A 20,090-nucleotide genomic window follows, 5' to 3' on the forward strand; every position below is an offset into this window, starting at 1 on the left:
CATGCAATAATTTGAATGATACACGCAAGTACATTTCTAAAATAAAATGAAAATATTTTATTTTAAGTGATGTACTTGATCGAAGAAAAAGACTGAAATTTCTTTTTGTGTAGTCAGGCAAGCTTTTTGGAAAGCTATTACTTGTATCAAATTTGGAGACTCTTTCTAATCAATTGTTATGCTAAGTATTTGTATTATAATAAACATTGCAGTAGTTTTCACGGTCAATTGAAGTCATATTTCAATGAAAAAAATATGTACAAAGTTTGTTTAAAAAACAAACGTCACAAAAGGGTACAACGTTAATTTGCCTTATTTTAAAAATGGCGTCAAGGTGGCTGTGGTTATATTACGGCTTTGACATCTTATAAATAAAGGTCATAATGTTTTGGCAAATCAAAAGTAAACCTATGTACATATTTTCACAAATATTTCTGAAGTTTGTCTTTTTTACAATTAATGCATAACATGAGGGTTGAATAACGATAATCATCCGGGGGACGAAACCAAACGGTTCTCTTTTCTAAACATTCCCATGATGCTGTTTTGTTTTGTTTTGTTTTTTGTTTTTGTCTGCCAACAAAGAAATTATTTTATTTACTTTGAATATTTCCAACTTTGACAGAAGGCTGATTCTGCTAGTGTAAATTAGATAGTTTGTGTAATTTAGTGTAGTTACGATAATTTATTTGTGTAGAAAAATATTTGATACTCTAATTATTACAGCGGAAAAAAATCGGACCATACAGCTATATAAACATTAAATCATTATATTTTTTGAAAGACGTGGTCTCATAACCGCAACAGTGTATGCATACAAATTGAGTAACGCGCTATATAACGTTAGCGCGCGTTACTCAAATTGAATGCACACACCGTTGCAGTTTTGAGAAGCAAATATTTCGCAAATAATGATTGAATGCTTAATTGTTTTGAATGACAGAGAGAGCCACCGTTAAGGGATTGATAAAACATATTTTCAAACAACCTTACTTAATTTAAGGTGAGTGTGACATATTCTAAAACAAAATACAATTGTAATACAACTAATCAAATTAATACAGTTTTATGATAAATTGGCATGACATATCCTTAACACTGACATTGATAGCTAATGTGATATGGAATAAATCCTGTAGAATCTAACGAATGACAGAAATCGGTTCATCGATGAAAGTGAAAAAATAATTTGCTCAAGTTCCGGTGGAATCTCTTTGAGTGTGGTTCCCGACGGTACTAAGTATTCGGGATAAAACCAGAGTACCAGATTCCCCACACAGAGAAACAATGCAATATGTTTGATTTTCTGAAAGTAATCAACAGTTATTCGTTCTAAAATGAGTAAAAACACAGTTTGTACAAAAAGCTGATAAATGTAGCTAAAACGAAGCAGAGTTAGCTCGAAAAATGCCGATCTACCTGTCTCGCGATGCCAAGAAAGAACGCAGAAACAGTTGTCTCCCATAAAACATATTATGGATAGTACATCATTTTTGAAAACCCATCGTTTGGCTTCATGGTTATGAACTGAATTTTTGATAGGTAAGTACTTCACCCGATGTAATCCTCGATAAGTAGCAACGATTAATAAGGCATTCGGAATCAATGCAGATGATAGCCACCAGATTCTCAAATATTCGATTTCTTCTACCCCAGGAGGGCGTGTCCATTGTGTCAATACAAGAACCACCAAACACGGAATAAAGGGAGCAAAAGAGCAACACGTAACAATGAGACTCTGTCTGAGAAACTTTTCTCCATTTCTTTGATTTCTATCACAGGGTTGACTTTCTTTCGGCTCGCCTTCATCGGTATCTTTTGATGGTATACTTGTCGGCAGTATACTAGCAATTAAGCCTATACAGATGATAAAATATTTGGAGTGGATTTGCATTGCGATTTTGTGTACAGGCGAAAGAATATTTGCGTATATTTTAGATTCATAGTAACATGCAGCAAGATCTGAAGTGTTGTTTATCCTATCAATGGGAAGATGGCTTTTTGCCATACGTAAGCTAGTAAACATCCATAATATACCATTTGTGAGCATTGCCAATGCTAAAACGTAGTTGACCTTTAGTTTGTTTTGAAATTTGCTTTGCGTCAATGTGATTAAAACCAAAGTTTGTATGGAGCAAAAACAAATTTGTGTTATCCGGTTAAAGCAGGCGCTAAAATAATGATACTCATGGAGTTTTTGATAGCAAGTGATATCCAAAATGCAATTCAATCCTTGATAGAGAAAAATTCCAAATGTAAATATAAAAAGAAATCGGTATAAAAGTCTTGCAGCTGGGTCAACCATAGGTATAGAACAATCCAGATACACTTGTGGTTGTTTTTTGTAACAATGAAGCAAATGGATCCACGCCGCAGTTGAGAGCAAACACAGACACCCACAACTGAATTGAAGAAAATACCTCTCAAAGGAAATCGGCGATTCATATATTTCCAAAACTGGGAAGAAGAATCCAATCAAACTAGTTACAAATATAAGACAGGAAACACACCCGTCGGGTTTGTCAGTTACCGATGTCTGCATATTGCCAATAGAAAACAGTGTGAAAAGTATATGTTTAATTTTTGTCATATCGATTGCCATTTGGATGAAATATTAAACACCTGGATGAATTCTTTCGAAAATAGTAGTTCAACATAATTCTTTTTCTACATTTTATATACATGAATCGGAATCAGGAAGCAAATCAAGGAAGAGTTACTAGGTCAAAATATTTATTGAAAACGTTTATCACACAAAGGAAATGACTCCGGGAATAGAACAAAAAATGGAATTGGTGTTTTTCGTAATGTCTCTCCAGTGTTACCTACAAATCCTTGTATTTCAAAATATGACTAAAATTGACAAGACATACCAGATATTTAGCTTCCGTATTTTTCAAAGTAAATTTTCACTAACAATTTATTCCGAATTTTATGTGGACAAAGGTGGTTTCCTCGCGGGCACAATATTGAAACATTACTTCCTACAACTTTGAATACTTCCATGAAGTGACATTTCTATTTCCCCAATCCAAACATTGACACACCTTTAACAGCTTCACGGAACAATTTCTTCGATATGAGCGGAAATGTATAATTTTAAATGTACATTCCAATGTCAAACTAAACTGTACCTACATATTTGTTTTCAAACGAAATATTTACTGTAAAAAAAACTTCTTCTTTCGTTTAAAATTAATTATTAAATCCACCCTTCATAGTTATATTCAAAACCTAAAGCTATGAGATAACGTCTTCGAGAGGAATTACTTTGATTTTTGGTAAACGTTTTTCCTATATATGTTATATATCATATAAATATTTTTCCATAAAGGATTTACAAAGCACTGAGAAATTCGCCTCATCAAAGATTCGCCTCCGCTTTAGGCGAGGTTTAGATTCTTAAGTCTAGCAGTGCGCGACCATCGCGCTAACCTTTCGGCCATCCGGAAAAGCTAAAAAAAACTTGCTTTCAAATACAGATGCATTTTAATTAATCTTATACACGTACAACTTCATAACAATAATCCCATGCATGTTTAATTCCTTAACAATACCTTAAGGTGGTATGGGACACCTGTCGATATTAATGTGGATTAATTAAAAGTAAATTACAATCAAAACACTTTCACCAAAATAATTTTTTTTCTTCAAATTTTGCAATATTTGACCAAAAAATATGCTTTAAAACTTTTGGAAAGGTAAATCTTTTAATAAGCCCAAGCAGGATTCAAACTCATGACTAACAAATTCGTAGTTAACCCTCTAACAGCTGTCTAACACATTGCGCTGAACTATTTAAAAGTAACACTTTTCGGAAAGAAAACGTTTATTAAATTATGCTTGATTTTATTTTTCATTTCAATCGGCATTATGTCGCAATATGGAGGTGTCCCATACAACCTTTATACATGTATAATTCCATAAAAATAACCTCATACATTAAAAATTCCATAAACTAAATCCATGCATGTTTAATTCTATAACAATAATCTCATACATGTACAAGTATATTCAAGAAAAAAGTGTCTTTTGAGGGATCGTATTAGTGTAAAAGTTATTTACAAATCAAAATTAAACAAAGAATTTTAAAAAAAAAAGGTGAAAGTTATAGATAACACATTAAAATCTTGACAATTAAAGTTAATTTTCAGATGGACGTCATTCGAATCATATGTCAAAACATTCATCAAATTTTGTATGGCAAAAATCATCATTAACCTAAGTAAACTCCTACGAAGCAAATAAAACACAGCTGTTCGGGTTTTTTATTTTATGATTTTCTTCCGAATGTTGATGTAGTTTATTGTAAAAGTAAGTTTTACATACATTGCACTTATTCCAAAAGAGTAGGATGAACTACACGATGAATAATTTGAGAAATATTTTGGATAGGGAAGTTTTAACGTAAGACAATATACGCTGCACAAATAATAAATACAGACTCATTGACTTCAATTTTTATTTAAATTAAGTGTATTGATTTTTTTCATTTTCTTCTATTCTATCATCTCACTTTTGTTTTTTAATGGGTTGTAAATGAATCAATATGACAACTAGTTGGGATATTGAAATACCAAGTGAAATACCTCGTTCAAAACTGACATTAACATTAAAAATATTACTCTGGTAAAGAGTATATACGATAGAAACGAAGGAAAGACAGAACTCGATTCAACGTTGAAAGTGAAAACATAATTTGTTCCAACTCCGGTGGTATCTCTTTAAATCCTCTGTCTCTTGGTACCAAGTATTCGACATATAACCACAATATCGCATTGCCCACAGACAGACACAAGGTAATATTTCTTATTTTTTGGTAGGAATGAAAGGAAGTTCGTTCTAAAATGAGTAAAAACACGGTTTGTAGAAAAACTTGAAAAATATAAGTTAAACGAAGAAATGTTAGCCCGAAAACAAAAGAATTCGTAAATTCACGATGCCAAGTAAGAATGTTCCAAGAGATGTCTCCAACTGAACATAAAATAGATATACCATCATTTCTGAAAACCCATCCTTCGGATGCATAGTCCTGTTTCAATGTTATTATATAGAAGTCTCTCACTCGGTGCAATCCACAATAGGTAGCGATGATTAACAAAACATTTGGAATTATAGCAAATGTTACCCACCAAACTCTCAAATACTCCACCTCATCGTATTCAGGAGGGCGTGTCCAGTGTTTCAAGATTAAAATTATCAAGCATGGAATAAACATCACAATAGAAAAGGCTACAACAATTAAGTCTGGGCATCTCTTCCTATTTGGTTGATTTATTCCAGAATGTTGACTTTCCTTTAGCCCAACTGTATCTTTTGATGTTAAACTTGTTGGTAGTATACTAGCAGTCAAGCCAGTACAAATGATGAAATACTTCAGATGAATCTGCATCGCAATTCTTTCAGAAGGCGAAAGAACATTTTCATATATTTTAGATTTATAGTAACAAGCAATAACATTTGAAGTTCTGTTCGTATTATAAATGGACTTTGGTTTTGCAACTCTTAAGCTCGTAAACATCCATAAAATACCATTTGTGAGCAACGCAATGGCCAACACGTAATTAACTTTTAAACTGTTCTTAAATTTGTTTTGAGTCAGTATTATCAAAATAATCGATTGAATCGTGCAAAACAGGATTTCTAATATCCTGTTTATAGAACTGCAGAGATAGTGATACTCGTGGAATATTTGGTAGCAGCTGATATCCAAGATCGTATTCAATCCATGATAGATGAAAATTCCTAAGGTGAAAATAAGTAGTAAAATGTAAATAATCTTTGCAGTCGGGTCAACAACAGAGGTTAGAGAATCCAAATACACATGTGGTTGTTTTCTGTAGCATTGGAGCAAATGTATCCACGCAACACTCGAGAGTAAACATAGACATCCAAAACTTAATTGAAGAATAAAGAACGTTTCAAATGAATTCAGTGATTCGAATATTTCTAATACCGGAAAAAGAAATCCCATCACACTTGCAACCAATATTATACAGGATACACTGCCGTCTGACTTGACTACTTCATTTGCTGACGTCTGCTTATATCCAACTGTGAACAGCGTGAGAAGAACCTTTTTTAGATTTTCAAAAACGCTGGCCATATTGGTATGATATTGTACGTGTTGTAGTGGTTTTTTTTATCTGAATATTACATGTAGCTTGACAGTATCACCTTAAAAATGCATAGATAAATGTTCACACACGGAAATAGATAAAAATGCGTTACGGAAAAGTATCTACGTGGTAAAATTTCTTAACAGCCAATCACAATTCTTTTAACGCGGTGACTGCCCACTATCAGTGAACTCTATCGCTCATCTGAGCTTCAATGTATACATATAATCAATATAATGACATGTTTAGAAAACACAAAAACATTTGGCTTACTTGTCACGTACAAGGTGTTCGTGATTCTTTATATTACATGTATAACCGTTCTTAAACGTATTTTTTAAATGATATCTTTACACAAAATAAAGTCCATGTATTTATAAATCTGTGCAGCCTGAATGTTTCGCTTAAAACAACCAATCGTAACTTTATTGACTTGTATATATTAGTATACAGAAGAAGCAAGGGAGGAGTGATCGGAAATAATATAGCCACTGCTCTTCTGAATTCATGTCAGCTTCAAAAAAGTTGTTGTGACCTTGCTCTAGGAATCTGCTCTAAATCGGCTCAAGGAGAAATATTCGTCCTTTTGTGATTAATCACAAATCCATGAGGTTCATGATTTATCAAGGTAGATTGGCTTTTTATTATCTAGATACACGTACCAATCATCAAACTAAGTTTGAATATTTACTTGGAAACATAAATATGGAATATAATATTATTCAGACGATATCAATATTTGTAATGTAGATAACACTGCTATGTGAAAAAATGAAATTTTCATAGAAGATAACATATTTGATTTGTTCTGGTTATATATCAATAATTTTGATATATTCGTGTACGTCCAGAAATACAGAAATTGATTGGTATTCATATGTTCCCTCTCTTTTTTAATTACATTTAGGTTCATAGAAGACGGTTGGCTTTGACCGCAAACAAGCATTCTATTGTTTAATTAAGTAGATATTTTCCTGCTTGCATATTCATCATGTCTGTTGATGTAATTATTAATTCAGTACCGAATAGTCATGTCAGTTCAACAGTTGATTAACTGTATCTGTAAATTCATCAAGTTTGAACAAAATAACTAATTTAAATTAAACTTTTAAAAGATGCTGTTTTTTAATAGTCTGGTATTGAATAAATTCGATAGAAACGAAGAAATGAAAGAAATCGGTTCATTGACATTAATGAAAATATAACATGTTCAACCTCCGGAGGAATCTCTAGTGCTGTTCCTCTAGCTAACACGTACTCGCGGTACAACCATAAGATGAGATTCCCCACACAGAGGTACAAAGCAATGTTTTTCAGTTTTCGATAAAATGCAGTATCAATTCTTTCTAAAATAAGTAAAAACACAACTTGTAGGAAGACCTGAAACATGTAACTTAAACAAAGGAATATCATCAAAACGACAAACGTTTTAGTAAGATCAAGAAACAAACGGATAACACACCAGGAGGTGTCTCCCACTAAACAAATAGTGAATATGGCATCGTTGTTGAAGATCAATGCATTGGACGCATGATAATGTCTTGAAGAAATATCGTTTAAACGATGTAATCCGCAGTAGACAAAAATGATTAGCAAGACAATTGGAATCATTGCAGAGAGTAGCTTCCAAACTCTTAAGTATTCAGATTCAACGATATCATTTGGGCGTGTCCAATATGTCAGAATCAAAACAACCAAACTTGGAATAAATGAAACTAACAAGCTGAATGTCACGATAACTCTTGAATACATGTTCATTATTCGTTGATTTCTACCACTTGGTGGGGGTTTTATGCGTTTGTCTTCATTAATTTCTGGAGACTGTGTGTGTGTTGGCAGTAAGCTTGCAGTCAAGCCCACGCATATCATGAAATATTTCAAATGAATCTGCAAAGACACTCTGAACAAAGGCGAAATTATGTTTTCGTATATGTTGGATTTATAAAAACACTTAATAGCATCTGAAGTAACATTTTCTCCAACATTGTCTTGTGAATGCTTCACAAATTTAAAGCTGGTAAATATCCATAATGTACCATTTGTGAGGAACGAAATAGCTAAAACGTAGTTAACCTTTAATTTATTTAGAAATCTGCCTCTTGTTAGAAATATTAAAACCACAGTTTGAGTAGTGCAAAACAAAATTTCAAACGTTCTATTAACGGAAGCGAAGAGGGAATGGTAATCCAAAAACGTTTTGTAGCACTTCATATCCACGATGACATTTAATCCTTGAAAAACAATTATTTCAAGAGTAAAGATAATCAAAAAAATGTATATAATTCGTGCAGCGGGGTCAACAACACATGTTAAATGGTCGAGATAAATTTCAGATCTTTTTGTGGAGCAATAAACTAAATAAAGCCAAGCTGCAGTAGAGATCAAACACAGACATCCGAGACTAAAATGAAAAAGAAAAAACGACGACTTTTCGAATAATTCCAAGAACGGGAAAAGAAATCCAATGGCGCTCGTCACCAGAAAAATGCAGGAGACACTTCCGTCGGATCGACCATTTCCTATGGCATCTTCATGTTTCTCCTTACAGCCAACGGCGAATATTGCTAAAAGTAATTTTTTTCTCGATGACTGGAGGCTTGTCATATTACTGTAGTTTTTTTCGTGGCGTTCCTTTTGCATATGGGTAGCAAATCCTTCGATTGTAACACATACGAAAATTATAAAGAAGCATGTTCAGGAAGATTACATTATGCAATCCACTCACAAGGAACTTACTCACGGAAGTGACCAAGGTGATTGTTAATTTATCAACAATTTTTTTTTGAATTAAGAAAATCTCAAAGTGCTATAAGGAACTTACTTTAACTTTTCAAAAATATTAAATGACCACTAATTTAAAAATTAGGACAATGATTTTTACCTTTCTTTAGGATCAAACAATCAAAAGTCCCACAAAATATACAATAAGTAATTTTTTTTATCACAATAAGTGGAATATTTTGGCATTCTGAGTAAAAGACATTATTTTATGTTCACTTGCTTTTGTTTTGTTTTTATTTTTTTTTTTTACAGATATTTCAATTAATTCACTTCCGGACTGAAATGTCTCATATTGACCAATCATCAATTTCCGTGCATTATATGATAAGACCGATCATCGGAAATCTGTTTTTGTTTTGTTTTTTGGGGATGAATTTCAACTAATCGTGTATTGGTGAATTGAGATTGTAGCATATGTACAGTGGTTACAAACAGAATTTGTTTAAACTCCAGTCCACAGTTAGTTGGTTAGAGGTTGATTTTCTGTGTTGATTCTTTGTACTAATTTTGTTCTATAACAGGCCCTAGAAATCTTATAATAACTGCATGTTATGTTGGAAGTTGTATACTTCAGTGCACTTATTGATTTTTACTTGATTATTAGGAAAGAAACCTAATAAAAAACTCACGAATAAATATGTACTTATTTTATTTGTAACTAAAATAACCCGTTAAATAGCACCGATTTAATTGTACGTACAATAACTAAGTCATACATAAATCGAATGATGATGTATAAAAATATCAATAATGAATTTGATTTGGGGGTATATAGATATACCGATCCGTATTTATCCCCCTCCGATCCGAAAAAGTCAATCAATGATTTTTTAAGTAATAAAATATCTGTAACTGTATTGTAAAATGTAAACAAAGTAATAAGGACTAGTTTCTTTTATCGCATAACTTCAAATATCTAATCGGAGGTGAAAATTAAAGAATTAGATATCTAATATGCAACCGTCGAAAAACCCAAAGTATTCAGGTTGTAAGTTAAGGGATTTAGAACAATTTTAAGAAAAAATGAGATAAAACTAAAATTCAATGTGGTTCTTGAAAACAGTTTGTTATAATACATGTCCATGTAAGTTTGGTTTTTTTTCCATCTCTTCGGTATTCACTTCGGTAATGATACGAATAGTCCTAATAACAATGGATATGGGCAAGTTAAAGTTAATATGAATTCATAAATACTTATTATTACCCTCCAATAACGCCATACTAGTTTTCAATTCCTCGCTACATAGGACGTGCCTCATATCACTAGTATTATTCATGCCTCACCGCATTTAGATATTTTATTCCCCTGAACACGTTAAATTGAGCGCAGAGATCTATAGTTTTAAAGAAGAAAAAAAAAATCAAAACTGCACTGAAAGGTAATAGCCAACGAAAGACTTATCAACAAAAACAGACTGAAATCCAGGAGCACATATTCAAAAAAACCTCGATCATGGTAGAACGTTTCCGTTATATCCACGTTTACTCGCAAATCATACACTGTGGTAGATCATGCCGTGATATTTGTAGATATTAATAAAATTATCAAGACGTTGTTGCTTTATTGGATTTATTATCGTTTATTTACTATGTATTTTTTAAAGATGTAATGCCGGAGTCTAGTGCATACGTTATGCACCTGGCATGAACGACGCACGTGTTCAATGTGCGCGCGAAGGAAATAAGCACTATATGTGCAAGACTATTTTGGTTACTTGGCAATTCTTGTTGTCAAGTGAATGTAGCTTCTTTTATTTAATTTTTTCAACATCCCATGTATTACTTCAAACTAAGGTTAATGCATTATATTCACATTCAGCGTATATTTCCCCCTGTATTTGGAAATCTGCGACGTTCGATTTTCTGTATAAACACACTTAGCATTGTCACAGCGCATGGGCACAACTATAAACCCCATCACGCATTTTGAATATATTTATTAGTGTTAAATTAAATGAAACGTTCAAACTTATACATAATCAATTTGAAAAATAATCGTTAAATCATATCTATTGGTTAAAAATAAAAGATTTTCTAGAAAGAGTTTTTGGCACTATGTTCTAAGTAGCAGAAGAGGACTATATATGTAACGTTGATATGGCTGTTCCGTCTATGTCTTATATCATTGACTAAGAGCGTATATAATGCTTTATAGCTACGATACACCAATATATTTCAGATAAAGAAACATTAATATGAATATAGCTATAAGCATTGAATTATTAATTTTGGATATCATCGGTCCTATAACACACCAGGGCGTGATGACAAATTATCAAACCGCGATAACGCGTGATATTCAATTTGTCTGTGCGGTCTGCTTTATTATAGGACCTACGATATCTAAAGATACATGTAAGCATTAAATGCTTTTAAAAGTAGAATTTGTTTCACATATCTTTCTTTGTCGCCTATAGCTACTCGTATTTGATTTGCATGCAAAACTTTGACGATATTTAAATACTATGAAAGAGCGTATCTTGAAAAATTCATGAATGAATACAATCTATAGAAGGATAACACGGGAAAAAATGCATCCCTGAAAGAAAACCACTGAGTACCAAAATATTTAGTGGGGTCATCTAGATGACGAGAGTATTCACTGAAAATCCAAAACAGAAAGTTTCCGAGTGTCAGAAAAATGCTTAGTCCTTTTATAAGAGACGGATCTATTTTCTGAAGTTTCGTGAGATAAATCATAAAGATTGTTTGCAAAAACACTTGGGTTATTTCTATCGAGTACCTCAGTAAGAAGAGGAAGCTAAATACATGATTTCCTGTTGACATGATAATAAGAACACAGTACGATATGTCTCCCAAAGAAAACAGTATACTTAGGTTTGGTTTTCTTAATAGTCCATTGTGGTTAACTGCCCCTGTGGTAAAGGAATGCTGACGCGTTATGCTGAAACCGTAGAAAGTTGTTAAAGCCATGGCACATGCTGACAGTGTAGAGAAGAACATCCAGCATATAATCATAGTGTAGTTTGTGAATATGTTTTGAAATAAGCTACAAATAAACACTATAAGGCATGGAAGTAACGTCATCATGGCTAACACGGGAAACGTAAGGTCTCGACGTCTAAGCAGTCTGCGCAGTGAGATCCAATGATATGTTATGCTGCTGTTAGATCGAATACTTGTACCACTCGGAGTCTCACCTGACCCACCACTGGATGCAGGGTCATACGAGATACGAGAATCGCATATCTCTGGTAACATGTCAGCAATTACACATACAGTGAGAAGACTGGAATTGGTCATCAATGAGGTGAAAATAGAGTGACTTTTTTGTAGTATTTGGGTCTGAATCGTTGAATTCCAATAACACTGAATTTCCGGAATTTCACCAGTTTCGTTGATAACGTTTTTATTTATTCTGTCAAATAAAATTCTAGAACTCGTGAAAAACCACATTGCCACATTTGTCAGCAGAATCAATGACAAGGAATAATTTACGAACATGTTTCTTTTCAGAATACATTTTGATAAGCGAGTGATGGCGATTAATTGAATACACACAGACACGAAATGTACTATTCTATTCAGCCCAGATTGCTGATACCTTATCCTGGGTTTACCATTAAAGTTTTCGGAGCATGTGAAGTTAATGATGATGTTAAGACATTGATACAGCATCACTCCCAATCCAAATATCCACAGAAAGCCACATATTAATGAAGTCGTGCGGTTCTTTCCAGTGTCAACGTGTTGGATGATCATGTTTGGTCGAACGTAGCTCAACGTGATATAAATAACCCAGAAAAATGTCGACAGTATCAGAAGGGCCAACAGAATATACAATACCTCTTCATAATCAGTTATGTTATCGTCTTCCGCAACAGAATTCTCGTAAGTGAAAATACAAGCTGCCATAACCCCAATGAGGCTGGTTGCAAACAACATAGATGAAACTTTTCCATCACTAGTTCCGCCAACGCTGTTTGTCATGTCTCCTACAGATACAATGCTTTCTAAAGTTCTGGCAATAACTGATGCTTCTTCTTTCATCGACATCTTGTTCAGTCATAAACACCTGAATGGGAAGATAATAGAGGAAGATAAACGTTTCCTCCTTTATAATTGTATTGATAACTGTACTTAAAAGCATGTGGAGGAGGAAGAGGAAGGATTGCGATAAAATGATTTTATAAACAATTAACTAAAATAAATAGTCAAATGATTATGATTTATTACATTTGATGTTATCTAAAACAGATTAGTTAGTTGACGACAATGCTTATCTTTTTTTGGTAGCATTTTTTTTCCATATTGTTTGTTCCTATTCGCCTCTGAAATAAACAGTTTTTGATTGGTTCCGTAGTTTCATTAAAGTTGGTTAAATGTGGATTTTTTTTCTATATAACAGGAACTTAAATGTTTTCTGACGTGCAAATTAAATTAAAAACCTACACCAATCAATTTTAAAACAAATAGTAATATTAACTTTACACGAAGTTATTGACCGAAAAAATAGTGTCGCCAGGTTCGGTATCTTAAAGATAGATAAGAACTAGAGTTACGTGTTAGCCTCTTAAGCCTATGTTCACGAAAAGGAGGTGAACTTTCACAAATTTCCATGTAGTTTTTCGAAAGCAATGATGAATTTAAAACTTTATCTTTGTTTCGTTGCCCACATTTTTTCTTCTCATGTAGTTCTGGTAACCTCGGCTGCAAATCAGTGTGTACCTGTGCTTGATAACAAATGTACTAGCGAACCAGGATCTAACAATCTCACAAGGTTTCCAAATGCCCTCGGCCATTCTGATTATACGGCATCTGAAGGGGAGTTTCATCAGTTCTTGAATCTGATCGATTCCTCCTGTAGTCCATCCCTTCTACCGTTCCTGTGCAGCGCTTTCTATCCGAAATGTGATCCACTGACAAATACTGTTTTGCCGCCATGTGCAACGGAATGTGTTAAATCTTTGTCACAATGTTCTTTTCTGTTTACATTTTATGGATTCAACTGGCCTAGCAATCTCAGCTGTGACCGTTTTAGTGATGGAAGCCATTGTCCTCGTAAGTACTCGGAATGGATTGGGGGTATTTATAAACTTCCTTCTAAACGGTTTTTAAAACTTTTGAAAGTTAAAAAACCATAAAACTAACTGACAATCATTTGTAACCAATTTTAGACAAAATTTTGTGAAAGTGCTTTGACTATATTTTCAAATGAACCCTTTGTCCTATCGAACCTTACAGAAATTTGAAGAATATATCCAACCATTGACGAGTCGTTAATATCAATCATAAGCTTTCAATGAAAATGTGAATGTTTATAACAGAACCAGGTGTTTCTACCTGCTCCACCGATGTGAAGAAATATACAGAAAAACCATGCTTAGAATACACCAAGAAAGCAGCCACCAACACGTCCACATATTGGTTTGGGTCCAATTACAACACCGTGTGTCCGAAAGAAAGCGCCACGTCGTTCAACTGTACCAATTCCCGCCAGGGGACAGCCGACAGCATAGCAAGTCGTCTACAGCTTGATCTATCGCAACTGGACCGAACTGTCAACATTACATACACGCATGGTGAAGGTATTATTGAGATTATTTCATAATAAACCTGGATATTCAAATAGACTTGCAACACTTTTAAGCAATGCGAAAAGTTTTGGAATCATTAATAAAAAATTATTTTAGACCAAGTGTGTACTTTATGCTTGAAATGAACATGGATTTCAAGAGTGGAATAAAATGGATCAAGACCAAAGAAAATGAAACAAAGTTTCGGGTGTTATAAGACTCAGACTACATGTACACATTTTGTTAAAAATTGACTGTACACCATGCTTGTTTTGACATAATAAGCATACAAATTCTCATTTGGCTTTTAACTGTTGCATATAAATTCTTGTTTCCAGAAGGATGATACTTAATGAAAACAATTACATTAGAAATTTTAAAAATATTTAGAGTACAACAGTATGTATCCAAAGATAACTTTTTAAAAGATTTAAAATGGGCTTAGCCCCTGTGGGAATATATACCAAATTGTGTGCGTGCAGTCATGACTTCGTAGAATTCATATACATGTACATGTATCTTGCACCATGGATACACGATAGTAATGTCGATCTTCCCAAAACAATACATTATATGCCCTTAGTAATCAACAAACAACTACGTGTATCACGATTTTAGAAAAGTTAGAAGTAGAATGGCCAATTGTGTGAAGACCATTCTATAACGTATGTTATATTTTAGAAGTTATATGTCATTAAATATTTCTATTATTCCAACAGTCATTTTGAAGGCCCTCCTACATATAATTTAAAAAAAAAATTCAGGAAATAAACTCTGTTACTGTAAAATCAAGTCATGGCATTTTTATAGCATAGTTAGCAAAATATATTTAGTAATTAATAAAACAATTATAGCAACACTTGGCTACAATTAAGAATTGGGCAAAATACTTCAAAATGCCCTAATGCTTCATACTTTTTGGTTTACAAGCGATGGATACAAGTTTGGTAAAATAATATATCGACCGTGAGACTCAGCAGATGCATGTGACCCACTTTATTTTTTTTCAGGATCCTATGAATCGTGTGGATCAAAAATTAGAGTTTGGAATGGTAACTACATTGAAGTCCAGCCCGGTGACGGAGTTTATAAAGCTTACGACGTACACCAGTTTCCAAAAATTCAGTGGCATGCTGCAAAGAGCGAACTTGACTCTCTTATTGTTTATGACGTTGGAAATTTATACGTTCATGGTATATATGTGAACATTGTCCATGGAGAAATTTCATCAGGACAAGTAAGAGTTACAGGTTAAACAAAAACATCCCAAAAGTTAATGAATAATGATAGTTTTACTGATCAATTTATTAATCTGAGGATCTTTGAGCATTATGAGATGATCAAATAAGGTCAGGGATGATAAAATCCATTAAAGCTCGAATGGCTTTTTGATAGATTTGATCACGCCCAACCGTAAATGAACACCTCATAATATTCAAAGAATGGTATTTTTATTACTTATATTTATATAATTTCCAGCAATTGTACGAATTACATGTAATAATAAAATAGTCAATTTGATGAAATGTAATGGAACAATGTATCACAAAATCGACTCGTGGTGTTATCACAGAAAAAGACACCGAAAGTGTAATTATCTATTGATCTAAATAAATTGAAATCGTCTGTTGATGATGGAACAAATCTTTAGAACTCGTGTAATGCAAGCAAACTCCTTTTACTGACAAGTTTACCTGTATATCTCTCAAGTTCTTTTTATAATATTCTGAGGTTCTGAAGTCATATTTACACCCCATCCCACCCCAGACGGAACCAAATCCTTTTGCGTTTCTGGTGTTTAAGCAGTCCAGTTCTCTGGCAGTCTCTGACGCTACCAAACAAATTCTCCTGCAAACGACAGCTTTAGCAGCCATCACGAAGACCCTTGAATTGACAGGTAAGTTGATATTAACAACTAATCAGAAATCAAATATCACCGATTGTCTATACATTTTTTTCCGTTAAAAGGTCCAGTAGCTCTGAACTGGATAAATGTTGTCCGGGATCCTTACGCCATTGAGGGTCTGGTGGACTTGCACATAGCCGACCTGTGTCCATACCTGGAAACTGAAGGTAAACAGTGACAGCTTTTGCTCACCAGTCACGTGTGATATCAATGTTTTTCGCGGAAGGGCGGAAAAGTTACATTTTCACCGCTGATTCAGTTTTAGCAATCATCATATTAAATTAAATTTATACATGTAAAGATTGTTTTTGTGTATTTCATTATTTTAGCACTTTTAAAACACAACCGTTCCTTTATTCACTCTGATACGTTCCTGGACGTGGCTTTGTCTGTGACGTTCAACCCCTCAGCGACAATATACACGTCTTGTTGCTCCACACACACTGTAACGTGAGTATAATTACACCTCACACAGCGATGACACGCTTAACAAAAGTCTCTATACAGTACTGGTAATTATTGGTACTTTAGTTTTAAAATCGTCTATAAATAAACAAATTTTTTGCTAAATAAACAGAAAAACCCCGCTTGTGATACAATTGATAAACTCACTATACAGTGTACCGTTATTGTAGTGCGAAAACATTAACTCTAAAGTCTCTGGCACCGACATATGTTGACACCGCAGACGTTCGCACCGAGGCAGCCCCGACCATAAGTTTCTACAAGGCTGGACTTATTTCGCTGAATAGAGTCAGTAAGTTTTACGGTTTGTGTTAAGGCATCCGTACAATTCGAATCTTGCAAGTACGCAAACTTTCTGTTCATTCTTCAAAGCGATCTGAAAATACGTCGTCTGTTTTTACTTGCAATAATTATACACATAAAATGCATAGTCTTCTTTAAGGGTTTTAAACCCACTTTCTGTACAAAACTTACTAATACTTGTAAGTTTACTTTCTTATAATGTAGATTCATGCTGTCGTACGGCATAGAAGGCATAGAAAACAATAAAAAAAATCACTCTGCTTCTATTTACATATGCATCCAATTGTTGTGTGTTATTATTAATTGAAGTTTCTTTATGTATTGTCAGCTGATACTTATACTCTGATTTGCATTGATCCCGACGTAAGCAAGAGCCATTCCCCCATTATTCATTGGATGGTAACAAATATACCCGACGGCAACATTCAAAATGGACAGACTGTGTTGCCCTATATTGGACCAATGCCACCACCGGGCAAGAACCACACATACTACTTCCTTCTGTATAAACAGTCGTCCCCGGTAGATGCCTCCACTGTCGATGGTTATGCCGGACCTCACTGCCAGGGAAGGTGAGTATATGTCAACGTATGTAAAATGAAATGAATCTTTGATAGTATGGTAAACTTTGTATCTATGTAACAGTTTTTCTGGGCTGTTGCAGATGTCTTTTTGACATAAATCGTTTTGTGGCCAACAACCACATGACGCTGAGTGGTGCGCGTTGGATGATTGCGCACAATGACGCCTACATACGTCATTTATACGTCACACAGCGTGGAATGGATGAACATGCTGTCTGCCATGGCGTCTCTGGCTACAGTGCTAACTGTCATGAAAGTATTGTTGTCGTTGGATAGAGTCTTTAGCTCACCAAAAAATACACTCTTTAAAACTCGTTGTGCGTATGGTTGTTGATAAAACTGATGCAAATTTAAAGGTTATAGGTAGAAAATTATAATTGTGCGTCGTGAACATTCATGCATGTAAGAATACCTTAATTTTACTATACTTGCACAGAAGTTCAAAAGTGAAATGAAAATAGCGAACAGTTTACTATTAGTTATTCTACGTCTGTGCTGACAATGACCAAACGTAGTTTTAAAATCTGAGCAATTCCACAAATTCTCCGTTGAGGGAAGACAGTACCATTGCAACTCAGGTCTGCAATAGTAAGTTACACTGCTTAGTTATAATCAGACACGTGGCCTCAGCTCATGTGCACAACGAGACAAAAACGAGTCAATATTTGGTGCGTAGATTAACATGACAATACTTAAAAAATTGAGATTTCAACATTATTTGATTTGGGGAGAAAATCAAAGAAATTATTTTTTTAGCAAAAAAATATGGCTTATTCGTCGTGATTTCATATTTGCAGTTTTATAATTTTTACATATACAGAAACTTAATTAATTTTTATTTGCAAACTGATTGAAATTACTGCTAATTATGTCTTCGTTTGATTATAGTACGACATTAAGAAAGAAAGCCATGGCAAAAGTTCATATTAACATGTATAACATTGGCTCTCTTACAATTAGATTTACTGTAATTGTTTACATTAAAGATAGATATGTTTATCAAAACGTCAAAAATGTTTTACCAATAACATTTCATTAACAAAACCATTAATTAACTATATTGTCTTTTTTTAACTACCCATAAGACCGTTTGAACAGTACAATTAATGAACATGATTAAGAAAGTGAATCAGGCCTATTATCGTTATAAGAATTGATGATTTTAGGCGCATACCTTATCCATATAAATAGATAATCACTTTGCTCAAAAAAGGAAGAATTAACTCTTGGTTTCTTTTTGAACGACCAGTATAGAATGTAGTCAATATACTACGTAGGGAGAGTCATTCCTGTATTATCATATTATCCTATATCGTGGTTGACTGACTGCAAAGTTCACCCGGTAAACATTTCTATGTTTCAGGGATATTTATTTACTTACAAACTTTTTAAGATTTACTAAAGTACCTTTTCCACAAGAGAATTGTGAAAGGGATTTTGAAATCTTAAACAAGCTATTTGAAATTCAGTTTTAAAATTCATGAAGTATGTTTATGGACGATATGTACAGTTGGATTGACCTATTTTTGTACAGCATGTACCTAGAGAACTGTAACGAGATATTGAATCATACGTACAATTTCATTGCAATACTACATATACATGTACAACAAGACAAGGCATCAATTTTTTCAATGATATTTTATTCAATAAATATTTCAATATTCCTTCAGAATGATAAATACAGCAATACAAACATACAAATCATATCTGGCAAAAAACAGCTGAAATTTTGATTGATATTTTGCATTTTAAAAATGTTGTCTTCCATGGACCAATACCCCCGCGTTATGCCGCAGTTTTTAAAAAAATGATAAACACGGCGAATTGCTAAGATTCAGATTTACGATATGACTCTAAATGCTTAGTGGGAGCTTTTGATGCATTGGATCAGACCCAGGTAATGCTAGTATCATGAGATGGCCATCATCTTCTTCGAACGAGCTCGGGCCCGAGCCCTGGCACACAATCAGGTTATGGGGAAACCTTTGTAATTGATATGCGGCCTCGACTTGACTAATGGTCTTATTCCTCGGGTTACTAGAAGTACTATGGATAACCCATGAAATAAGAATATGGCTTTGGACTTCAGCTGATTTTAACGGAGATGAACACAGCGTTAAGATTATGGCCAATCTTTGGACCCGGGTCTGGTCGTTTGTTTTGTAAGCGAACTCGGACAGTGATGTATGTAGGCAGAAAGACAGACAGGGGCAGAAAGACAGACAGACGGACATGGTGATTCCAGTATCCTTAGTAAATTCTCAATTTTCTTTGCAAAAGTTATACTGTTTCATCAAAACTATGGTATACCATGTAGCTTAAAACATTTAGATTTAAATAGGTAAAGCATCAAAACCAAGCTGAGAAGGATATAAAAATCTCAATAACATGT

General features: G+C 33.9%; 1 protein-coding gene across 1 annotated transcript; it reads left to right on the forward strand.

The window, feature by feature from the left end:
- The first annotated feature begins 13,418 nt into the window (after window positions 1-13,418).
- On the forward strand, window positions 13,419-18,009 carry LOC128188828 (uncharacterized protein C56G2.4-like). Its single transcript, XM_052860108.1, has 9 exons — window positions 13,419-13,922; window positions 14,189-14,449; window positions 15,448-15,674; window positions 16,169-16,334; window positions 16,406-16,510; window positions 16,673-16,793; window positions 16,979-17,100; window positions 17,440-17,683; window positions 17,776-18,009. Exons 1-9 carry the CDS (start codon window positions 13,499-13,501, stop codon window positions 17,969-17,971), a joined length of 1,866 nt encoding a protein of 621 aa, XP_052716068.1. The 5' UTR covers window positions 13,419-13,498; the 3' UTR covers window positions 17,972-18,009.
- The last annotated feature ends 2,081 nt before the right edge of the window (window positions 18,010-20,090 follow it).

The sequence above is a fragment of the Crassostrea angulata genome, chromosome 6 (assembly GCF_025612915.1).
Source record: "Crassostrea angulata isolate pt1a10 chromosome 6, ASM2561291v2, whole genome shotgun sequence".
NCBI classification, from domain to species: domain Eukaryota; kingdom Metazoa; phylum Mollusca; class Bivalvia; order Ostreida; family Ostreidae; genus Magallana; species Magallana angulata.

Coding starts and splice junctions, on each gene's coding strand:
- LOC128188828 (XM_052860108.1), top strand. CDS start 13,499: ATGATGAATTTAAAACTTTATCTTTGTTTCGTTGCCCACATTTTTTCT. Junction 14,450..15,447: donor TACATACACGCATGGTGAAG/GTATTATTGAGA, acceptor ATTTTTTTTCAG/GATCCTATGAATCGTGTGGA. Junction 16,794..16,978: donor TGCTCCACACACACTGTAAC/GTGAGTATAATT, acceptor CCGTTATTGTAG/TGCGAAAACATTAACTCTAA.